Below are 26,219 nucleotides of genomic sequence, written 5' to 3' on the forward strand. Positions count from 1 at the left end.
ACAAATAGTTTTTCTTAAGTATAATAAAGTCATGCTAAAACCATATTCTATCCTCCTATTACTGCCAGTCTGTGTGACTCAAAGCGTAAGTGATGTATCGCCATTTTACTTTTTTATTCCAATCAAGGGTATTAAAACCTGGAGACTCTGAATTCAGCTAATGAAAGATGACAAATCTCACAAAATGAGATATGGCTAAACTTTGATATACAATCTTGTTAATTTGCTAAATGACTATATTTGGTCATTTAAAATTTCATTATTTTTTATTGGAAAGAATATAAAACATTATACATTGTAGTGAATACACCTTATTTTAACTACTCTGTGTAGTTCTACTTTGTAAAAAATACAGATTCATTCCTATATTAAAAGTATAAAAGACTATCTCATACCTGTTCACTCATAAAACAAATGTGATCACAAATAACTTAATGCATTGAAAAAAAATATTTAATATAAATATTTAGACAGTATTTACATTTTGGTCAAACATGGTTACTTCATTAAAAAACACCATAGTCACATTTTAAACTGTAACCTAAAATTAATTCAAGTTGCTTGGCAAATTGCTTATAAATAATCAATGCATAGATGGTTTTTGTATTATCGCAAAAACATTTGGTAGAGAAAAGGTACGTTCAGATATTTTACAAGGAAAACAACATTAAAACTGTATTTTGTTCCCATCATTCCAGGGCAATTTTGCAAGCCTCGAGTGTAATACCTAGGCAAAATTTACATTATGCTGACGAAATTTCTGAATTTTGTGCCAGGAGAAAAATCTTGATCGTTTGATGCAATTTCATGTAATGTTTGCATGTGAGAAATTGATTTGTGCAGAGTTATGTGTCGCTGAGAGATATTTTATTTTTTATATCCGTCTCCTGCAGTATCTCGCATGATTTTCTACACTATGTATGCCCTCAAGTGAAAACATGTGAGATCCCGGCAAATCACATTTTGTGCTAAAAGAGTAATTTTGTTAAAATAAAATAAACACACAATTTTGCACACCCTTAGTTAAATGATTTGCTCTTCAGCCCTGTTGAGTGAAGTTTGGTATTAAAAGTCACAAGATACGTAGTCTTACGCCACTAAAGGCCTAAAATAAAGGCACGTTTAGAGGTTCAGAGGAATATATTGGGTATCCAAGTGGAGGATCAGCGGCTTGCACAGTTAGGTTCCTTAAAAGTACTGGGTGAGCTTGTATGCTGTATCGTTCTTCATCATCATTTGTGGCATATAAAAGTTCCCAGGAAAGATTTGCCCATTGACCTCTGACAGCTTCTGCATTCAACTTCCCAACCTGCACCAATAGTTCCTGAAGGGTGAGCACTCGCCCTGTGAATACTCCCTGAAAAATGAAGAATGATCGGTCATTCAAAAGATTGGTGTTCATTAATGTAAAAAAAACATTCAAATAGCAATAACTACCACTGATAAACATACTCAACATTTGAACTCTCCCTATGCACACAACTTTCTATTGGTCCATACACAACAAAATGTACAACTTTAAACCCATTCTTTTGATAGCAGTATCTCTTGGTAAATTGATTCTTTCCACTCTGTAACTCCATCGTCTATCAGGGATGTACTAAGTTATAAAATTAGAAATCTACAAAATGTATAGGTTTTTTAATAAAATTGCATGTTGAATTCAGAATAATAACTTCGTTAAACACAGTTATCTAGAATGGCGTGAACTCCAAAAAGTCAGGAGTATGCAAAGGTAAACCATGCAGCAATTTTATATTTCATCGGCAGCGTGACCAATTGCTAATCCAAACAATACACTGCAACACTGATTACAGACTAGTGTATATTCTTACCTCTTTAAATGCACTGTAATGGAACAAGTGAATCCAAATGATATGTTCTGAACAAAACTACCTTTATCCTAAATTAGGATATTGGCCACCTTGATTATGTTCAATGTTTCTAAAAGGTTCTCCAGAATATGCCAATGACACCAAGCTCCATTTGGAAGAGAGTTTAGTATGAAAACTATTATTGGGTGATACGACCCTAGCCTGGAATTTACGTCATCAAAACCACCCACTGGAAAGTTCGGAAAGTAAGAGGAATGGAAGCTCCAGATTTTACAATTGACTATATGAACAGATTACTTACCTCTGGTAAAGCTCTTTCTGGTGGATATTCCATCTAACTGCATAGTCCGCACATTGTCAGTACCCCAAGGTGCCAGACTGGATCAAGTGATGTTTCGAATCATTGCTCCAACATGTCTTTAAATAATTATGTTGTCTGGCTCAGTCCTCCCCTAGAAGTAATGATCGAGCCATACACGGTGCCACCCTTGAGCATGGATATCAGTTTCTTTTGAATCGGTCTGTGCCTTTGGATGCTAAGCTTTTTAACTGATCAGGTATGTCTGCGTGCAGATGTCTAGTCTAGACTCTTTTTGGGATGGTGAAAAGAGTCCATTCTACTAAAAGAGGATAATTGAAGGTGGTGAGGATTCTGCGGTTAGAATAGCCACCAGAAAAACTATGATCTCTGGGTCTGTGGAAGGGCTCAAACCAGAAAATCCTGCAGAACCAAGTGGGCAAAATGTCCAAGCTTGTGGACCTTGCTATCAATGCAGTAGTGCTTTGTGAACATATGAAGTGACACCTATGTTTCAGCCTGACAAATATCCAGAACAAGCACTCCATGTGCCAGCACAGTGGCAGCATTGGCTCTTGTCAAATCAACTTGCAGACCTTCTGGAGGCTGTTTCTTGACCAATATGTAACATATATTCCATCCAATGGTCTCAAGTATAAAGGATGTAAAACTTCAAGGCTCTTTTGGGATCCAAGCTTCGGAATTTTTACCCATTTTTTAAAGGGCTGAGGCAGACCATAGATTGCCAAAAGGGTAATGGCTTTTCCGATGTGAAATGACATCACAACTTTTGGCAAAAACACTGTTGTAGTTCGCAGAATCAATTTGCCTGGAAAAAAGGTAGTTTGGTGGGTGAATAGACAGAGCCTGTGGCTCATTCACATGATGAGCTGTGGTTGTCGCTATGAGGAAGGCTGTTTTGAGCCAGAAGACGCAAAGGACAGATGTGCATTGGCTCAAATCATGTACACATCAGGAAGGTGGGGATAAAATTAATGTTCCGCTGCAGCATTACAAAAGGCTTGGCTGGAAACTTACGGACTAGACCTTTAAGAAAACTCATCACAACAGGTGATTTAAACAGGGACAGCTGTTCCGGTAAGCACAAAAAGGCTGAAAGGGCCAACTAGCAGCATTTAACTGTACCCATGGCCTGTCCTTGATAGCCTTAATTAAACACAAAAAGCTGTACATCTGACACCTTTGCTTGTAATGGGTCGGTGTGACAGGAATTGCACTAGCCCACAAACTTGTCCCAGTGTTTAGGGTAAATACATTTTGTTGATGTACATCCACATGCCAAAATGACATCCATTACTTCGAGAGGTAGATCAAATTCAGTCAACGGTCTCTGCCCAATCCATGTTCATGGAAGTGTAGATTGCTCAGGCCCAAGTGAATGAACCTGTCCTGCTGCTGCAACAGAACCCAGCCCGCTCTGAGGACAGAAGATCCAGGCATTACTCTCTCGTTGGCCCAATCTGGAGCCACTAGGATGACTTGGGCATGGTTGTTCCTGATAATATTCAGAACGATGGGATTGTGTCTCAGAGAGAGAGCCTTGTTGGGAACTCCAACACACAAAAGTGTTGACACTAAGCATTCTGAGCAGTGGCTAAGAGATATAGCCAAGGCTCTCCCCGTTGCTGGAAAAAGCCCTGCACCACCTCTGGGTTTGCCATTTGTGCTCAATGAAGGGTGACCAACTTGAGTTCGTCCATCCTGGCATTTAAAGATGTTGCTGTGTGGTTCACGATCAGAGATGCCTTGCTGACAGCCTACTCCAGAGGTGTAGAGCCTCCTGGCAGAGAACCAAGGACCTCACTGCGCCCTGCTTTAAGTTGTACCACAAAGTGGTGGCGTTGTCCATGAGCACCTGGATCAGCCTTGCTTTGATGGATGATAAGAAGGCCTCAAAGACCAAATGCCCACTGCAGAGCCTGTGTGTGCTATCTGGAGTATCCACCAACAGGATGCTGGAGGCCGAGATGTCAGAGGCAGTCTCACTGAGAACCAGGACAGAGGTGGACACATCAGGATCATAGTGCTAATGTCCTCAAATCGCTGACCCAGAGGGAAGGTTCTAAACTTCACCATTCCAAGAAACGCTCTGATGAACATAAGCCTTTACAAAACGTCAGTTTCGACTTTAGCATGTTGATCGAACATCCCTGCACCACCAAGCTTTCAGGCATATGGTGTCGCAGAAGAAAGAGCAGGTCGCCAGGAGCTATTCTCTGTCATCTGGCAACCTTTCTGTTAACTGGTGGGCAACAGTCAGGTTTGGCCCAAGTGCCTATTTGTATATCTTTCAGGGACTCATGAAAAAGTGCGATTCTGTGGAAGGCTGGCTAGGGTGTAGGACTTCCATCAGGACATTTGTCTTAACTTCAACAGACCTCCTTATTACTGCGACAAACTAAGCACGTTCCACTTTGGAGGGGTCAGGGACAGAGTTCAATCCAGTTTCCAGGGAGGTATCTAGCCCACCGGCAATTTGAAGGTCCATAAACAGATTCTCCCAGTCATAATAATGAGATTCTTCATATCAGTCATCTCCATCATCACTGTGACTGTGCTCAGAATTAGAAATTAAAGGAATGTGGAGTGTTCTGGGCAAAGGCAGAGTGGGGGATTGCAATTTCAGTTGAGGTCATGTCTGATTCACTTCTGAGTCCGATAAAACAGAGATTTTCCTCTGGTGTTGACACGCAGGGGATCAGTGAACATTGTGGGGCAGGGTTTGAAGTCAGGTTGGATGTTAGCCCCAGAGTTTGGGCAGACCCCACAGTGGGATAAAGAGGCACAGACAGCAACAAGGATGGATCTGCCAATGGTAATTCAACTGGAAGCCTCCTCAAATCATTGGGGCCCAAAGTCTATGCAAGGTTTAAACCCTGTAGTTTACAGGGGGAACATGGTCCCTTGCACACTGTGGAGAGAACTTTGTTATAAAAACTTGTCAAAAAACAAGAAAAATTTGAGTTGAGGGAGAGAGCTCTGGAACCATGTTTAAAGAGGTAGAAGGAAAGGAACTGATGTCAGTTCACAAGGGTAGTTCCTCTAAGTGGCTCTTGGCGTCACTTCCAGGGTGGAATGAAGCAGGTGCGGAGCTGCATGACGCAACCTACCGGCATGTGGGAGGAATGCTGGGAAAAATCTCAGACTCCAGTCTGGCCCCTGCAGGTATTTTCAGGGCAAGGAATCTGCAGTTAGAAATATCAATCAGAAAGCAGTTCTACTTCAATGTGCAGATGCATAGACAGGATATGCTGTCACCAGGAGTCCAAAATGTACTTTTTACAACTACTAGCAAACAGAGAGCTAATGGCAGATTTACTGGGCTTATCAGATCGGAGTAGCTACCGGAGCTTGGTGAGCACTAACCTAAATAATGTGGCTCAGAATTCGACAAAACCAAAACAGACACCCCATACTCTGAATAACAGAAATATTAACAATAGGGACATGAGGAAAGATTAAATGCCTTGCAAGCTACATGGAAGAACACTCCGTCTTCTATGCAATGGGGACTTATTTAAAGTTGGAAGGGTCCTCAGCTATGACAAGCTAGTTGTTCTGTAGTGAGTCACGATGTGTATAAAAGATCTGGTCAAATCTACCAAAATTGTAAACACACTCACCCAAGTACAAGCTAATCTCAACTATACATTAGAATAGAGGCAGCCGTACTCACGGACTGAGATAATGCCCCATATTATTGTATCACATGCACACTGACTTAAAGATGTAATTTGTAGAGCTGAAATAAGTTAATGCACAGTAAGCTGGTCTCAACAAAAGATCTATTTGAATTGAAAGAGTTTACAATGCTACACAGCTTTATATTAACCAGAAGGAATGAAAGGATGAGTAAGTTGAGATGTCCCATTAATTTCTCAGTCTTATCCAGATTTACTCACACCCTAACTACATGGGCTCTGTTGAACAGTATCATTGGGATGCCCTAATTGGGCGCTGTGACAACTTATTAAAAATTGACAAAGTCCCAATTCAAGGACAAAATAAAATCTGTCCTATTTTAGTGTTGGTACTACGAGTTGTCTCCTAACTTAGCATGTCGACAAATCGACGGGAAAGGCAAAAGTACAATGGAGTCTGTTTAGTAATCTTATTTTTCCATAGTCTTGTTGTAAGCACTGTACCGAATTTGCCATAACTCATGTTTGTCCCGTATAATATAGTGTGGAACTGATATATCTTGATAACTAAACAGACTCCATTGTACTTTTGCCTTTCCCGTCGATTTGTCGACATGCTAAGTTAGGAGACAACTCGTAGTACCAACACTAAAATAGGACAGATTTTATTTTGTCCTTGAATTGGGACTTTGTCAATTTTTAATACTGTTTCTTCCCCCCGGTCCCTTATAACACTGTGTGGGGTCCTCCTTTTTCTTTAATTAAAGCTGTGACAACTTATACACAACTTGTGGTAGTCATGCGTCACAGGCCAAGTCTTCATAGAGATTAGTCTAAAAAGAATGTTAACCGTCCCCCACATTATGGCGGTGTTCTTCATGACTGGGCCGCTCTTCACAGTGGCTGCTTGGGTGTTGGACCATGGCAATCTATCAAGAACTTCTCGAGGTTGTATTTTGGTCATACCATTCTAGCAAAGTTGCTTTGAAAACCTTACAGATTCTGGGAGTGTACATATTAGAGTATAAGAATCGTCCGTGAATAAAAATGTGTTTGATGTGGTTTGTCAATGTCATTTTTATCTTCACCTCTTCCATTGCGGTAAAAACAACATAGCTACATGGGGATATACTAAAAATCCCTAGATTCTGTGTCTCACATCAGCATGTTTCTGCCCCTCTATTACAATCAATGAGGCATGAGCATTTGTCAGCCTACCCGTGTCCAAACTACAGCTCTATTCAGCCCTAGTCTACAGCGTGGTAAACGGACAAGTAAAAGACATGTTGATGCATTCTGGACATGTCTACCTAATGGGGAAAAACCTCCCCCCAGCTTTGGTCTTAAGAACTATTGAAGGAGTCATAATAGAGCAGACAGATAAGGTTATCGCCAAATGTATTTGCTGTCATTTTCATCCCCACCTCATCTGTTGCTGCACAATTCTTCCAGTTGCCCTGCACAATATAAATAAGACTCTCCTTGTACTATCTTCGAACAACAACGTTTGTTCCATTAGGTGCCCAGTTTGAGCAAAGGGGTAAAATATTTGATATAAGTGAGATTTCTAGTGACACTTTTTGCATGATTTGCAGATTCAGGGAGTGTGTAATTTGGGGGCTGATATGGAAGCGCTTTTCTGTCATCCACACCCATTTCTGACACGGACCAGTTATGTCAAAGCCCCAGGGAAGTGGAGAGGTCACGGATGCATTAGCACCAAAAGAGTCGGAGAGGGACCCGTAAAAAGGGCAATCTCTCTCTTTTTCACTGGTGCCGCTCTCTGAAGGATTCCTGCCCTTGGATCACAGCCATAAGCAGGACAACAGGCACCATGGATTTGGTTTTTGGGGGGAGTGGGGGGTGGACGTGGATGAGGGGGGCAGACGCTGTCTAGGGGCTGACCACCCTTACCTCCCACCCTCCACCCTTTATGGGGGCACATTGTTCCTTTAGCACTTTATTTTCCCTTTCGGGAGCACCTATGTCCAAGCCAGCTATATTGTACCTATCAGGGAAGGGAATATTTTGCTTTTTAGATGTTGGGCTCAGGGGCATTGTGTCACTCCCTTAGGCACATATTTCTACTAGAGTGTGTGCAGAGTCTACTTTCCACTGGTGCCACTCCTGAATGGATTCCTGCTCTAAGGATTGTGGCTATGCCGCAATCCCTGTGGCAGTTATCCCCCATTAATCGATACTGTTTGGTTTGGCCATGATGTCATATTGTAGGTTTAGCAATTCCCTTTCACATGAGGACTAGCCGCCTACCCCGCCCCCTCCTATTTCCAAAAGAGGAGCACTAATGGAAAATTAACAACTTCCACTTTTCAACGGTGCCCCTTTTTAGGTCTCGACTATTCTATCCCGCAGGGATAAATAGGCGAGAGTATAGTAGGCAGTTCAAAAACTCTACCAAACTTGCGGATCCCGTACAGTTCATGTGAGTTTGTGCGTGCACGCCATCGCCAGCTACGTCACACCACCATTTGTCTGTGCCTCGCATCAGACTTCAAAGGCTGCTGCACCCCCACCCCCGCGTACACCTCGCGCACCACCATTTGTCTGTGCCTCGCATCACACTTCAAAGGCTGCCGCTCCCTCGCATGCACCTCGATTTGTCTGTGCCTAGGCATCAGACTTCAAAGGCTGCAGCTCTCCTGCCCTCCCCCCCCCAGCCACAGCAATGTCTAGAGCTTGTTTATTTTGACCTTGTTTTAAAAAAAAGGTTTAAACGTCACATTAATCTGGTATGTTCCTAGTTAATGTTTCTTTTGTTACTGGTTTCCCTGGCCTCCTCAGTGCCGGTCCGCCAGCTCCCGCGTCTACCTCTGCCTCTACCTCATCATGCGCAGCCCAAAAGATTCGGATTCACCTTCTGCGTCCGCGACCCGAGCCTGCTCTGCCTCAGTGTTCGCTCTCTCCCTCCTTATGCTGCCTTGTGCGCTCTATGCTGCTTCCTCCTTTCCCCACATGACCTCTTTCTTGTCTGCTACTTCTGCCCTCCAATATTCCCTCACACACACACTACATGCTGCTCCTTCTTTCCCCGCACCACTATTTTTTTCTGCCCAACCTGGCTTTTTTTGTTTGAGATAATGGTTATCCCTGCTTAATCTCTGCTTAATGCACCTCAAAGGGGAGCCACTGATTTGTCCCTTGGCACAGTGGGCATTGGGCAGGTCGGGTCCCGTTCCCTCATTGCGAATCCCCCCGGGTCTCCACTTTCCTGCCAGCTGCCGAGCGCTGGACTTGACATTCCTTCGAAAACTTTTCATAGCTAGACGAGGCTGCTACATGCACACTCCAGCTGTAGGCTGGACTGCACCACAGAGGGGCGCACCAGGGGAGACTTTAACGGTGAACATATGACAAAAGGTGCTGTGATGTAAGTCAGGTTCTGCACATGGAAATGTGCCGCAGACAAGGAGAGAGATATGCCTGTTGGAAGTGGGGGGGACACTAGCCGCTTTACCAGCACAAGGAGCCCCCGGCGGACACATGGTTTCAATCGTAGAGAACCCTTTACAGCAGAAATCGAGCTGAGTGAACAGAACTGGATGAAAGGGATCTTGTGAGGACATCCAATAGTTGCCCCATGTCAGGTGTTAGTTGTTCGTTCACCCTCTCATGCTTTTTTGATTGCATTTTGCAACTTTCTCGTTTTAGTTGTTTAAATAAAAATGCACGAATACAAGTGCGGAACCCAAAAGTAAAGGCCAGTATGTTACTCAAGTCGGATATGATAGTCTCTAAAATCATCTTGGCCCCACAGGATTAATTTTTTTTAAACATTTTTATATAGCGGTTTATTCCGCCATAATTACTGTTTCAGAATGCTATCTACATTATCAGTAGCATGATACGAGAACGTTTACAACACGAAGAGGGGTGGCAGTGCACGAAAAACATAACTATTTCCATTTCACACGAAAGCGGTACTCTTTTTATGATCTTAGAAATATTAAAGTTTCAGTTGGCCCTGCCTGGATTTAAACTTTCAAATCATAGACAAAGCTAAGCCGCTGGTGCGTCAGTCACTAGACCACATCACCACTAAAGCAAGTGACTATGTGAAAAAGGTTGTGGGGAAACACAAACGCACTTTATTTCCCCCGTTCTCCCCTCGCTGTACATAATAGATTCATACTTAACTCCTAAACCACCGAAAATTTGATGTTTTTACCTCGGCCAGTCTTGCCAGGCCTAAAACCTGCAATCATTATACTTGCATGGATGCAAGAGCTGATAGGAGGCTGTATGTTCGGATGCTTTCCGTCTCTTGCCTGCCAAGGCTTTCAATTTGGTTAAGGATTATCTTTTGGTCCCTTCAGTCGTCGTAAGGTTGTCATATCAGCCCTCGTTGTTTAACCACATGCGTGCAGGGGTTATTTTTGCGCTACACGGCTTTTTTGCAAAAGCCGCGTTACATGACGAGCTCAGCTCGTCATCAGCACACGACCACCGTGGCTGATGACGAGCTGAGCTCGTCATCAGCATCGAAGGGGTTAAGTAACTAGCTGTGATGCAATTTATTTTAAAGGACTGCAACAAATGTTCCCCCTTTGTATTGCCCCAAGCTGACCATAATCTGGTCCTGACTTACCTGATGTACACTCTGTTTGAGCCACTTCATAGATGTCCTTTACGGCTCCCTACGATTAAGACTGTGTACCTTGTTGCAATCACCTCGACATAGCATGTGAGTGAGTTTGAGGCTCCTCAGTCTCCTGAAAAGCCTCCAGTAGCTCCGCCCAGATTTCTCACTCTTATCTGTCCTAGCCAAGCAAATGTGTGTCCCTTCAGCCAGGGCCCAGTTAACTGTATCTCTGCTCCATAGTGTCACCGACTGGACCATATGGCTCTGCCACCCCATTTACTCTCAACACTTGTTGCCTTGCTTATAGATAACGTTACATCGTCACCCTCACCCAGTCACCCTCACCCTCACACCCCCTCACCCTCACACCCCCTCCACCTTACACACCCTCACACCCCCTCACCCCCCCTCAACCTTACACACCCTCACACCCCCTCACCCTCACACCCCCTCACTCACACCCTCACACCTCCTCACCCTCGCACCTCCTCACCCTCGCACACCCTCACCAGCATAGCATAACAAAACATAGCCTAGCATAACAAAACACAGCATAATATAACAAAAAAAGCATAGGATAGCAAAACATAGCATAACAAAACAAAGCATAGGAAAGCAAAATAAAACGTAGCATAACAAAACAAAACATAGCATAGCTAAACAAAACATAGCACAACATAGCATAGCATAACACAACAAAACATAGCATAATAAAGCATAGCAAAACAAAACATAGCATAATAAAACAAACATTGCAGAACAAAACAGCATAACATAACAAAACAAAGCATAGCATAACAAAACATAGCAAAACAACAAAACAGCATAGCATAACAAAACATAGCATTACAAAACATAGCGAAACACAACAAAACATAGCAAAACAACAAAACATAGCATACATAACAAAACATAGCATAGCAAAGCATAGATAAACATAGCACAGCATAAAACAGCATAACAAAACATAGCATAACAAAGCATAGCATAACAAAGCATAGCATAACAAAACATAGCATAATAAAACACAAAGCATTGCATAACAAAGCATAGCATAACAAAGCATAGCATAACAAAACACAACAAAACATAGCATAACAAAACACACAAAAACATAGCATAACAAAACAAAGCATAGGATAGCAAAACTAAACAGCATAGGATAGCAAAACATAGCATAACAAAACATAGCATAACAAAACACAACAACACATAGCATAACAAAACATAGCAAAACACAACAAAACATAGCATAACGAAACATAGCAAAACACAACAAAACATAGCTTAACAAAACACAACAAAACATAGCAAAACAAAACATATAATGGCATAGCAAAACATAGCATACCAAACACAACAAAACATAGCATAGCAAAACAAAGCATAGCATAATAAAACACAACAAAACATAGCATATCATAAAGCATAGCAAAACATAGCATAACAAAACATAGCATAGCATAACAAAGCATAGCATAGCATAACAAATCAAAACATAGGATAGCAAAACATAGCATAGCATAACAAAACAAAACATAGGATAGAAAAATAAAACATAGCATATCATACAGCATCACTCAGCACCACCACAGCATAACTCAGGGGCACCACAACATCACTATGCACTACCACAGCATCACTGAACGCCACCGCATCACTCGTTCGCCACCACAACATCACTCAGCGCCACCACAGCATCAATCTGTGCAACTATTCAACAACAACTGGTTCAAATATGTTCTCTCAATGTTTCAAGCTTTAATACAAATGTAACAAAAAGATGTTATTATTTCACTTCTGTTCTTGGATTTTCGTCACAATAAAATACACTGAACATAATCTTCACAAAAGTTATTTACAAAAGTTTAAGCTATTGCCATTATAAATTACAATAACTTTTATTTAAGTATTAATTATTTTAAAAAAATAAAAGCCATTGTTATTTGTAATATCAATACATGTAAGTCACATAAATACAACACATATTGCATTACACATGCTATAGGTGTCACATTTGCAAAAGTTATAACTATTGGCATTGTAAATGACAAAGCTATTAATTTCGCTATTTTCAAAAACAAAACATAAATAAAACATTTGTCATTTACAATACCAATAGCTCAAACTTTCCTAATGCGAGACCTATTGCATTGCAAATGCTTGTTAATTGATTTCTCCCTGTGAATCATGGCCACACCACGATCGCCAAGCAGAGGGGCTTCTCATAGGGGCCGACCCCATCCTTATGGCATTTTTTTAAATGCATTTTCCCTTCTCTGGAGGGGGTAAGGCAATCAGGCAAGTATGAGTGAGTATAAGGCGCAGTGAAGACGAGTCCTCCTGAGCCGGCAGCTTTAGGAAACGTTCGTCAACCATCAGCACAAAATAAATCAGAAATCGGAATGTTGTGTTCAGGTCGCAGGCCATGGTCGTCAATTCACCGAAATGTCAGGGGTAACGGAAGTGACATCACATGCCATTTCACCTCCACTTTCACTCACACACACACACATTTATACATATACACTCTCACATAAACACACTCACCGGCAAGCAAGCACGCACATAAAATGCATTTAAAGACATTTTCTAAGTATCTCTAATGCCATGGAAGGGCATATTCCAGGTCATTGTAATGCATTTTTTTACGCCATTAGTGAATAATATATTTTATTTATTCACTATTAGTTTAATAAAAATGTACAGCCCAAGCTGCCCCAGTGTTCCTGGCACTGAATGTGCCAACTCTGAGGCCATGGGTCGCAAAGGCAGTGCTGGGAGTAGCAAACGACAAGCCAGGAACCCAGGGGTCGCAGCGGTGACCCCTAAATGACGTCCAAGTCGCAGGTGATAGGACCAGCCACGTAAGTTGGATAGTGTCGGTAAACAGATTAGTACAACATTTATCAATTGAAATTCTCTTCGTTTTGAGTTCTAAATGTAAGCCAGGGTGAAATAAACACCACATTTCTCAGCATACCCTATGAATCACGTGATATTATGGTTAATCCCAAATTAAAGTTTCACAGATAACTACTATTCTTAATTTAATGCATTGGTCACTCTTACAAAAAAGCACAGATTTTTGTTATATCGATTTTTCATTCATTTGATTTACCATATGATGCATGGTCGGTACAGAATGAAAAATTATCATAAACTGCAGATTAGTTATTGGTTTTGGGTATTGTGGGTTTTTGGACATCCACAAACACTATAATTAACCCTGAAATTTGAAAGGTTTGACGAATGTAACAATAAATAACTTTGGTAAATTGGTTAAAGACTAAAACGTGGTCACCTCTTTTTGCCTACTCATTTTCATCGTTAGTTTCTTTGAGAAACTGTAAGCGTGCTACAGTGGCGTAACAAAACTTGAGGGGTCCCCCTGCAAAGTAGATGGAGTGGCCCCCACCGGACTAACTCTGGAGCGCTCAGGTCATGGTACTGTGCTGAGGCCCCCCCATTCCCCCACCCCATCCCCCCATCATGAGTAAGAAGGTATGATGGTTGGGGGGGGGGTCACCTCCCTCTTGCCCCTTATAAAGGAGGCGCCAATGCAATCAGGAGCTCTCTGGCCCAAGGGCTGAGGGGGCCCCTTAGAGCTTGGGGGCCCCTGCACCGCAGGGGATGCGGGGACCTTTGTTACGCCCCTGGCGAGCTACACAAATTGACCTTTGCTGAATTTTCTCTATTTTTCCAGATTGTATAGCTTTACGGGATCCCCATGGGTTTCACACCGGTTTTCTCCACAAAGTGCAATTATGTAAAACCACAAAAATAAGTAAAAATTAACGATCACTTACAAAATTGCAAAAATAACGATAACAATTATTTGACCACTCTGCCAGTTCCTGGAAGCGGTGAATAAGGGGATCTTAACACAGTAAATCTTTTGTTTTTTGGAAAATGTGTGCATAATACTTTTTCACCATTTTATAAACCCCTTTAGTGTGGTCGTCTGACAATAGCAGATGGCCACACTACCGACCCACTGCACTTATCGGCTATTGGCCGATACTCGGAAGGCATGCAAGAGATCAGATTTTTTGCTTCCTCTTCAGCTCCAATTCCCCCTCCCGCCCACCTGTGATGTCAGCACGCCTCCCACTAAAGGCAGAGAAGCCAACAGATGGGTGCTCTCTCCACTGTTCGGATGAATTTTTGGGGCCGGCAATGCCTCCCAGGATTTCAGGGAGGCATAGTTGGAGCTGAATGTTTGCCCAGTGTTATGTTTACAAATAACAAAATAATGAAGTAATACTATCATAAACTGTGCTGTATTACGCCGCATAATTTGCCTTTAATTGCAGCATAATTTAGTCAACCTTTTTTACATAATTTGGTGTTCTCCTGCAGCATAATTCCAGTGACCCTGGTGATAGCACTGAGTTTTCACAAGGAGCACTCCTGTGCACAAAGTTGCAGGGGTTACTATTACAATGGAGGTTTCTTGAGATTAAACGCAGATTTCTGGCTTCAGAAAATTTTATCTTGGTGATATCCCAACAGTTCCTGCAACAATAAACCCGCAGCTGGATTGCAAAAGAGAAGCACATTTTTGTTTATTTACTATTGCACACACCTCGCATGCGGACACACCCATGGACTAATTTAGATCTATAGACTGCCTTCTACGTATGGCAATGAGAAGTAAGGTTTTAGACAATCAGTAGAGGCGGAGTCTCGGTGGATGACTGCTGCCCAGGCCTTACCTCAAATAATGGAGGACAGCTCTAAAGGAGGATCAGAAACTAAGTCAGCATCTGAGGGACAGGAAAATTAATCAAAATCTGAAAGCAATTTCTGGGTTGACTGAGTTCCTTCCGATGACTCTACTTCCAGCAATTCTTAGGCACATGGTCATGACAGTCGTAATGTCACAGTCTATGTAGCAAAGCTACTGTAGCAGGGTAGAGCAGTTCAAATAGCAGGCATATGCTGCGACAAGAACAGAAGGAGTGCCCCCTTGGCAGACCCCCAATTTAGTGCAACCTCAAATTTTCCCAATCACTGGAGAAGCTGGACGCAAAGTCGATACTGCTCATTTTTTGCCAAATGACTATGTCCATCTCCATTTGGATGTGGAGTTCCTTGAGAAAATTATGCATTAAACAAATCTGTGTGCAGAATAATTTCAGAGGGAACGTAGAAGCACTCTTGGGGCTCATTCTAGGGCACACCGGTGGACTCCCATTTCATTGAGAAGCTGAAGCCATTTTTCAGCTTCATTCTCAAAAGGAGGTTAGTACACAAACCAAGCTTACAATCCTTCTGTTCTAGTATGGGTAGTCAGGTTTTACTATTGCAGTGTATGCTGGATTTCAATGATAATTCTGCTGCATTGCCCTAGGACCATCCAGACCATGAAAGGTTTTTCAACATTCAGCCTGTCATGGAACATTGGTCTGCTAGGTTTCCAGGGATTTATACTTCTGGAAAAAATATAGCCATTGAGGAGTCCTAGAACCTGTAAAAAGGGCGGTGTTCAGGCACTGCATCATGAGCAAAAGAGTTCCCTATGGCATCAAGTTGTACATGCTGTCAGAAAGGTCTATTGGCCATGTATACAGGTTGAGACTGTACACAGGAAAAGCTCTGCTCTAAACCATTTGGTTGCCTTCTAACACTAGGCGTCTTGGCAAAGATTGTATGTGAGCTTGTTCAGCCTATCTTTCATAAAGGGTATAACCTTTATGTGCACAATGTCTCTATGGGAGTAGAGCTGTTCAGTGAGCTGTACAAAGATTGCACCGTGGCAGGTGTTACAGTTTGTTGTCACTACAATGGATTCCCGTGGCAGCTTCTTTGAAGGAAGCTCTAAATTTCCATAAGCATTGTGTTGTGTTCCAATGAACTGCTTGGAGTCAAATGGCTGAATTTCACAAGCCCGGCTGTATACTTGATTTCAACAAGTATATGGGCGCAGTGGATAAGAATGACCAGGTTCTTTAGTCATACAATGCGAATTGTAAAACTCACACTTAGTATAAGAAGCTGTTTACTCACCTGATCTAGTTGTAAACATAAAATAAATATGTTGTTTATCGTCAGACCACCACAGGAAGACCCACATCTTTACTCAACTTTCAGTTGACCATCATTAAAAGCCTCACTGCTACCGAAGCAGCAGCCTCTTGCTCATATGTTGTGGAGGATGAGGCAAGGCTGCAGGATTGACAATATGCTGACAGCATTCCTGCAGCGACTAGAAAGAACATAAGCAGCATTGTCATGGAGTACCCTGTGTGGCAAGAACGCAAAGCCTTTAATAGTTTTTGAAGTATTTTTAGGCATGGTTCACCAGCATGTTTGAATTCGTTTCAAAGGCAGATATGCTCGCTCAGTTTGGACACCCCAAAATTGCATCGCAAAACGGAAGGCGTTGAATTTAGCACAGTAAATGCGCTGAAGGTGATTGAAATACATATTTTCTTGAGGTTCAAGTGGTTAGTAGGCCAAATTCAATTGAACTAATTTATACAGTTGTGTATATATGTGCTAGGCTGTATTAGTTAACACTTCTGTATTAACTTAACTCATAGTATTTTTTAAGCATATGTCTACCACCCATATTTAAAACCAACAGTTGATGGACAGAATGCAGAACAATGTCATACATTCACCCCAGTACAGAGATCTGGGCCTAAATCCATCGTTTTTTTGCAGCCATATTTACCCTGCAAAGCGCTTTGATACCCGCAAGGGTCTTGTTTGCGCCATTCAAAAATAAAATAAAATCAGTTCACTTGGCAATTACACAGGATTAGTCAGGATTGTGTAGGGAACAGAGACATGAACAGGTAGGAAAAGCTTAGGCTAGGTGTGCTTTAACAAGGCTATCACATAGGTGGAAGGCAGATAGTCCAACTACATAAGCCATCACTTCATCTTCACCAAAGGACTCAACCCTATTGGCACAGCACTCACCCAGATAAACTGGCTCGCTCAACTAAGCAGATGACTACAAATCATACAGAACACATCAGCCAGCCTCACCTTAAACCTCCCACCATGCACACACCCTGCATCTCAAACAGCTTAACTGGCTCCCCCGCAACAGGTCTTTTCAAACCCTGGACACACATATTCAAAGACTTACACAGCACCGGCTTAGCAAACCTCAAAACAGCCTGAGATTTCAGAAACTTTCCATACAGTGGGTGAGGATGGAAATGGACCACAGCTATACAGAAAGAGATGACCATGCAGAAAAAGTAAAGGAAACGTCTGCAACATCGGAAAGCTTTCGCGGAGGAGGGTGGGCAAAGGTCTCTTGGCTATTGTATAACATGTTTGAATACACTTAATTATCAAACTGGCTATGACTGATTTGGAAAGAGACTGCCCCTTGAGCAGTTTTGAGTCAAATGAGCTGATGAGTCTTCCGAAACTGTATTGTTCTGTCCACATAGTACGTACGAGCTCGCTTAACATCCAGATTGTGGAGAGCCCTTACTGCAACAGAATCATTTGGCGGAAAGAAGACAAGTGACTCTATAGATTGGTGTAGGAAATTAGGGTCTGCTTTCTTGGTCACCCCGACTTTTTGCTGATGTCATATTATTCTGTCTTGTTTGACAGGGATCCTACTAATCAGGACCCCAGTCTCTGTGCTTCTCTCCTAAATTGGACATGGTGAGCACTCAGGTACACCCTAGATTGGCTACTGATCTACATTTGTAAGTCCCTAGTATATGGTACTAAGGTATGCAGGGCATAGGTACACCAGGGGTCCCCCATGGGCTGAAGCATGTATTTTGCCACCTATGGGAGACCACTCAAATTGTGACTACAGGCCTTCCATTGCAGCCTGTGTAAGCTGGTGCTTGCACCACTTACAACAGATATAGGTTTCCTTAAATCTGAGATCACTGCACTTAAAACCTATAAGTCACCTCTAAGGTAGGACTTTCAATCCTGAAGGCAGGGTGCTCGTTTATAAGTCTGAGGGTGTCCCTGCATGAGCAGGACACCCCTAAAATCCACGGAGTCCATTCTCCCTAGTTGAAAGTGCATCAGCCATTACGATACATAGAGTGGCCATGCGTCATTTCGCAATGGCTAACTCTAAACTGTCCTTAACAAAGCCTGTCGTTTTGGTATCAAAGATGTTGGAATCATACCCCACCATCGTAAACGGTGTTGGAGGTATGATTCCAAGCACGGTAAAGCTCCGCCGGCAGGCCCTCAGTGCTCCAGGTACCACTCTTCTGGACCCGGTTAGCAAACTATGGCTGCTGCCGACCAGAGACACGATTCTGTCTTCCTGTTGCTGAGCCAAGCCCTAGCAGGGGAAGGTAGGACAATAGGTTTCCTGTCACAGGGAGGTGTGACCACCTCCCAGACAGGACTAAATGTATTGGGACAGGGTGGGGGCGCTCGCTAGTGTCACCAGACTGCTTTTAAGGGCACATTTGGTGCCCTCCCTGCATACTCCAGTTGGAACCAGTTCAGGGAGCTGCGGGCTCCCGCTATGGCGCAAAACTGGACAAAGGACATGGGAGTATCCTTCCCAATGTCCAGCCCCTCCTGTGGGAGGGACCTCTGAATCATCCCAACCCTTTCCTTATGGTTCTTAAGGGCTTACCTGTGGGTGGCTCCTTAGAATCGTCGTGGGACAAGATTCAGATCCAAAACCACTTCATCTTCAACCATCTCGGCACTTTGGACTTCGCTTTGGGAACCGAGACTGCAACTGGGAAGACTCCTGCTGCTCCTAGCCTTGTCGTACTGCCAGTCTTCTGTGTCTGTGCTCCATACAGGTTCTTCTAGAAGTCTGTGAACATCTAAGACACCCGAAGGAATCTCCCTTGAAGTGAAGGAGTCGCTTTGCTGCATCTGCAGGCACCGCAACAAAGCTGACCGGTCTGTTCCTGAGCTCCTACGCACTCCCAAAGGTTCAGTAACACAGGCGGTGGTTCTGCAACTCCTTCGAGGCCTGCACTGTCTTCACAGAAAGTTTGAAGCCAGTATCCCTCGTCAGAACCACTGGAGCATACCCCTGTGCACTGCGTCGACTTGGCGTTGCCAAGGCTTGTTGAATCCCTTCACCAGAAATCTTCGAGCTCCAGGAAGCTCTGAGTTCCAAGAAACTCCAGCCTCAAGAATCTCCTGAAGCCAAGATCTTCGCCTGCACTGCATCCTCTGCACCGTGGGCCTTTACCCTTTGGTGAGCTGCTCAAGGTCCTCTTGAGACTCCTGTGCCTTCAGCACCTGGGTCCTCTTGAGGGTCTTCTTTGGCTCCAATGGGCTACCCTGCTTGCTCGGGCCTGCTCTGATTTACATGTTCGTAGTGAATCACTTGGACCCTGCTGGTACCGACACTGCACTTTTTCGACTACTACGCTGGTTGTCTATTGCCAAGGCTTGTTGGTGCCCCTGCCAGACACTGACCCGCTGGCTCTTGTCATCCGACATGGGACAGCTCGTGAATGGCTTCTGGTCTTCCACAGCGTTGCCTGGTCAGCACAGCTGCAACTTCAAGGGCAGCTCTGGCATCGGTGGACATTCGTCTTCCATGCCTCCTGGTCACTCCTGAGTGGCATTGACTCTGTGCCCTCTGCTTGTAAGTACCTCTTATCTTGAATCCACCTTTGGGTTCCACCAGACTCTTTCACCTTCTTCACCAGTGGCATTTTCACTGAAGTCCTCCATTGTGGTCTACAGTGGTTTCCGACCGACGTCACTTCCCACCTATGCACCCGGCTTCCCTGGTGTAGGTTCACAGGGTATCCACGGGTGGGGTGACTCTCTAACTTTCCATCTTCCACCTGATGTCTTCAGGGTCCGATTGGAAGGGTCCTCTTTCTTCAAAACTGCAACCGCAACTTACCCATTGACTTGTATTGAGTCAGCGGTCATGTTCCCACTCTGCACATGGCCGTGTGGGGTTCTTGAGTACTTGCCTTGGGTGGTTTCTTGGGTCCCCGACTCTCCTACGTCTTTTGGGTCTAGTTTCTACTTAGGTCGTGGTTCGCAATCCACTATTTTAGAATATGGCTTGGTCCCCCCTGGGACCACTGTGTATTTGTGCTACTTACGTGTTCTATTATCAAAGTATTATGTGTATTGTGGTTATATCTCCTGGTAGGAGATATTGCTATGTGTTAGTGAGTTTTTATAATAAATACATATTTTTATAACTACGCTGTGTGGTTCTTTTTCACTTAACCTACACTATAAGATTAGGTAATGGTAAAACAAGTGCTTCACACTCCTTCTGGACTAAGACTGAAGGCTGCTCTCTACAGCTGCCACTTAGAGAGGAATATGTGCTCTCTAGTCCGAAGGTAGGCAGCCACTGTTGTTTACAGGAGGCGAATAGAGGTAAAGGTTAGCCCACATGACTGCAAGTATAGAAGGTAGCAGACAATGTCTTGGACACTAGCTGTCAAAGGACTGATGTGGCGTGAGAGGCAATAGTGGACAAATACTTTCCCCTTTGCAGCACAACAGCCACAATTAGTGAGCTTACGTGCTTCCTTTAGCTTGTTCATCAGTTCCAGAGGAAGGTTGAGATAACTAAACTCCTAAGACCTCAGGAGCCATCCTGGGGCTGGGTGACTGATTTCTCCATGGTCCTCCTTGAGAAGATCTAGACAATTGGAGAGCTCCTTGTGTGGGTCCACCACGAGTTGAGGAGTGTAGTGAATCAAGGCTGTATGGTTAAGGTGGAAGCCACCAGGATGAGGGTGTACGACATCTGCCGAAGTTTCCAAACCATGAAAAGAAGAAGTGAGAGAGGCAGAAAAGTGTAGGCAAATATCCCTGACCACTTCATTTATAGTGCACTGCCCTTGGACTCTGGGTACCTTGTGGCGAAGCTTAGGCATTTTGTGTTTTCTGAGGTGGCAAAGAGGTATATGTCGGGGAAACTCCCACCAATGGAAATGCAGAAGGAAGACTTGCAAATTGAGTTCCCACTCCTGGACTTGTTGCCGCATCCTGCTGAGGAGGTCTACAAAGTCGCTGTCCACACCCAGAAGGAACTCAGACAGTTGATGGACTCTCTCAGAGTGCCCACTGCCAAATGCCCTAAGCTAAAAGTGAGACTGGATGCCACCGTGTTTCGGTGGGGGCTAGTTCACGTCCCCTGGTAGATATAGACAAAATCAAGAACTAGCACTCCCTAAGGAAGCCAATTGTTCATGTTCTGGAAAAACCATTTGTTTTTTATAAAAACCCTCACCCACCAACCTTGTTGGTGGTATGCTTCATCATCGGGTCCCACCCAAGGTGCCAAGTGCACCCTTGGGTGTGCTACAACGCCTGTATTAGAGCGGAGCTGGTTTTTCAGTGTCTTGATAGTGCAGTGAAGTGAACTGGAGTGTGATAAAAAAAACTGTCCACAGGGTCCCTTAAAGTGAAGTTTATCTATTTACTACCGGGCCCTCTGGCAAGTGTCAAAAAAAATCGGTGGATATGTGTAGAGGTAAATTATGTCTCTAATATCCATGAGTATAAAATCAGGTCTACATGTTTCCGCCAGGCTACACCGTATGCTGGCTTTCGTTAGGACCTATATGTGAATAATAGGGTGGTGAATGTAAAGGTCAAGAGAGATTATTATGACCTTTGGGGAAGTCGCACTCGCTAAGGTGCGCGTTAAGAAGGGAAAGATCCTCCTGTTGTTGCTAAGACAATGAGTTTTTCATCGGTGGCAACATGAATCCCACAGGGAGGGCAAGACTGTAGTCACACTTTCATCAAGGTCATCTGCTCGCTTCCTGTACCTACTGCAGCCTGTTGTACGGGATTCCATTGTCAGACAGACAGCACTAAGGACCCACGAGGAGAAAGTGTTTGGAGGCCTTGGCAGTCTCTGTGTCCTTGATCTACTTCAGCATCTCATCAACTTGTGGCCCCAAGAGGTGCTCTTATTCAAAGGGCAGGCTGAGGCAATGTTGTTGAACATCTGGTTTGAAGCCAGGGACCAAGCGTGTCTGCGAATGAGCACACTAGAATTTATGCCACGAGCAGCAGCATCAAGGGCAAATCTTATGGTGGTATTGGAGATGAGTTTGCCTTCTGAGACTAGCCCGTGCCCCCGTTTGTGAAACTCATCTGGAAGATGTTGGAGGAGCTCCTCCATCTTATCCCAGTAAGCCCTGTCATACTGGAAAACAAATATATAGAATTAGCAAAGCGCAAGTAGTCGGCGGATTGCGCAGTAACATGTTTGCCAGCTGCATCGATTAATTGCATTTCTTTGTCCAGCAGTGGTGCCATGTGCATTGGCCCTTTTGCAAGCAGTGAAGACCACCAATGAATGGTGGAGGGAATTGACCCTTGATGTAGACAGAGTCAAAGAGGGAGGCCTTATATATTTTTTCCCCACCGTAGGGGTGACTACCTAGGCTTTAACTGGCTCTCTGGAAATATCTGGAGCCAGGTTCAAGGTGGGACATGCTTGCTGTGGAGAAAGCAAATTGGGGAGGGCCCATGGACAAGGCCTCTAAGGGGAGCGTCTAAGTCATCCCAATCCCAAACCCGGATGAAGCAGTGAGCGTTTGAGTTAATGTGAGAAAGGGTACCACAATAGAAAATAATATTGACAGCAGGGAAAAGGCCCAAAGAGATCACTGCAACAGTGTTGATCTGGAGTTCAATAACATGTCCAAACGGGACAGCGAAAAGATAATCTAACATTGGAGCTGAAGCCCATGCGCCTTACCAGCAATAGGTCGAGTCACCGTACTTCGTGGCTTGAGAAGACTTCTTAGAAGAAAAACAAGTTACATCCTGGCCACACACTAGAAGGCAGGAGTATGCACACCATATGTATATTCAGCAGCCACACATGCCTAAAAAAACATGAAAGGGGCAAAAACTATAAGGGATCTTAGGTTATCCCGATGTAGCAGGGTTGTTTTAATCAGTAAGGAGGATTGTTAATAAAATGAAAGTGACAAAACATCTCTAATATTTTTATTCTGTTCCTCATTCTCATACCATAATAGTTACACTCCTAGAATCTGTAGCAATGTTCACAAGGCAACTCTGAGAGACTGGTATGACCAAACACTGCTTGCATACTAAATCAAAAACAAAAACCTGCCATTAAAGCTTTTTTCAGAGCTTGTTGTAGACCAGCACATAAGCAACCACGGTGAAAAGGGTCCCAGAAGATGAAGGATTCCCATGTAATGAGGATGAGGGTTACGGCTTATTAGAGAAATTGCTGCAAAGATTGTCCCATGAGCAGGCCGGTCACAAATTGTAAATAAATTGTCACTGCAGCGGTTTAGGGAATCTACCAACCAATATTTTCTAACAGAGCTTCAGTAATCGTTGTGTGACTAAACCAACAAAGATGTTACCTGACCCCAGCAGGAGCAACATTGTAGAAAATCAGACACAATCACCTTTTGAACAGCTCCTGATCCACTTAGATGAGAGGCAGCTAAAGGTTTAAGAGGGTACCCTCTCGCAAAAATACACATTTTAAAGGCCTATTTGTTTTTACACAAATGAATAACGCAAAGATCGGCTACATTAATTCTATTAAGCAGATTCATTTTGGGAAGGTGAAAGACTCGACCCATCCACTCAAAATGATGGACAAAGGAGAAAAAAAACAACAACAATAAAGGTCTCGAAATACACTAATAGCCAATAGTGAAGAAGAACTTACTCCACCATCCAGTTAGGGTAAAAAGGCCTTACAAATACAAAACACAAATAAAGGACTCCTCAAAACAAAGAGAAAGGACTCTAACTTGCCTGCCACAGGTTAAGATCTACTTTCAGTAGAATCCAATAAGGGCAGCCATCTTGGATTGGTATTCTCAATCAACACTTTCCAGCACTTACCATTCACCAGCATTTACCAACCTCTGGGATCTCCCCAACCCTTCACCAATTACTACCATAAAAAGAATTAAAGGATGTAAATAGCCGGAACATTGATGGCGAGAGACTCCTCACTACCAATTTTTAAAAGATCTTAAAATTGCTTCATCTCCCAAGAGAGAAGTCAAGCTTACGAACCTATTCATATCATCCCCCTCATATAGGACCCCCCCCCCCAATCACTACATGGATCCACAAAGCACTACCAACATCACCTTGGAACCATCGGATCAGTTTGCTTATAAAATCAACAACCCTAGAAATCTATCAAAAACAGTGAAGAACCTAAAAAACAGACTCCTCAAATCTCAGCCAGAAACCTTTTTATCCAACCCCTATGTTAACGCCAACAAAGGAGAGATAATAAGTGACCTCATTTTCTATACAAATATATACGCGCGCAATGGAAGAAAGCCCTGCTCTCAATGCTCTTCTCTCTACACCCAGGAAAACTCCACATGGCCTAAAACTATCGGTAGCCCATTCTTCGGCATGCAAAGCAGCACTCACCATCACCATCTACAACAAAGGCATTATCCTCATCCAGGCATCGAACAGCCATCTTAAATTATTTGAAGAATGTTTTTCACTCATCAAGAAATCTGCATTGATTCTAGACTCCTCCTATGTTTCTCTCCTTCCTACCTTATTAGACATCTCCAACTCACCCCCATCAACCACGGAGTCAGTAACCATTGCCCATCACTCTAGATCGCCGGCTCATCCAACACCTAAAGCAATCGCTCCAGATTTACATAGTCAAACCACCTTCTCCATCTCTTTCTCTCCACCTCCCCCTCAACCTCTATCCCCCCGAATGCTGATCCTCCCACAACTCCCAATGTTTCTCTATCAGCTTGCCTCATTGCCCATCTCTTGAGCTCTCCTCAAACAATTCAGACTTACTTCTATCCTTAATCCACCCTTTCTCATGCCCTCTCCCTCAATATATCAGCACCCCAGATCCACCTTCACCCCATGCCCCCCTGGCCAATGCCTCAAGACCTGGCATCCCACCCCTATACCTTACTAGATTTCAAACTGGAAAGTTTACAAAAAGCTTACAAGATTTCAAAGTGGATTACATAGACTCACTTGTATCACTACAATGACGACCAACTATCAGGGGGCTAATAGGAACCATATGATGCATACCCCCCACATGGCCAACCTTCCAACCACCCCCTCCATAACTCAAACACTGCGTTGTGCCTCCCAGTGCTCTCGCTCCACACCGCCCTCATACTGGATGAAGAGAATAAGACCCTACCCCAACTCGATTTCACAACCAACTGGATATAAAGCTCACCTATGCAACAATGATATCCAAACACTCCTACTATCATACAACTCCTCACTCCCTCATAACATGGATAAATATGAAACTATCTATGCCATCACAACTAACCCTCATAGAGCTCCTAGGCTCAGCCATAGAGCTGTCAACAAACATAACATATGGCAAGTCAACCCCACACACCCTAACCCAGCACCCCACAATTTCCAACTGAAGTGTAGCTAATCAACTGCAGATCTTTCTCAAAACATGCTGGAGATATTGCTGACCTGAACCTCACACTTGATTTTGAACTCCAAATCCTAACAGAAACCTGGCTAAATGAATTCTCTGCTCCTATCATGGGCATTCTAGTCCCTCCTAACCATGGTATTACCTGACTAGATAGATCAGGTGGAAGCATTGTCTGCATTCACAGCCTCAACTTAAAAGTCATACACGGACAAACTCCTGTATTATCTACCTGCGAATACCTATGCCTTGATTTCTCATGCAACAACAGACCCCTATACAAGTTGCAAACAATATACGGCCCTCCAGCAGGCAATCTGGATTTTACTGAACAAATCATGAAAACCATTGGAAGAAACGTGGATCAGCATGGACCTCATAGCTTCCTTGGAGACTTCAAACTACATTTCAATGACCTGAATGATCCAGCAGTCAACAG

At 43.5% G+C, this 26,219-nt stretch overlaps 1 protein-coding gene across 4 annotated transcripts in view; it reads right to left on the minus strand.

Annotated features, from left to right (window-relative positions):
- Positions 1 to 247: 247 nt before the first annotated feature.
- The window catches only part of PCNX4 (pecanex 4), a 348,026-nt gene continuing 322,054 nt past the window's right edge, over positions 248 to 26,219 (minus strand). For all 4 annotated transcript variants that reach the window (XM_086937959.1, XM_086937961.1, XM_086937962.1 and 1 more), the window contains one exon: positions 248 to 1,357. In XM_086937959.1, coding sequence (XP_086794085.1) covers positions 1,106 to 1,357 — 252 coding nt within the window. In that variant the 3' untranslated portion in view covers positions 248 to 1,105. The remainder of the gene's footprint in view (positions 1,358 to 26,219) is intronic.

Source organism: Lissotriton vulgaris, chromosome 9 (genome assembly GCF_964263255.1).
Source record: "Lissotriton vulgaris chromosome 9, aLisVul1.2, whole genome shotgun sequence".
In the NCBI taxonomy this organism is placed as follows: domain Eukaryota; kingdom Metazoa; phylum Chordata; class Amphibia; order Caudata; family Salamandridae; genus Lissotriton; species Lissotriton vulgaris.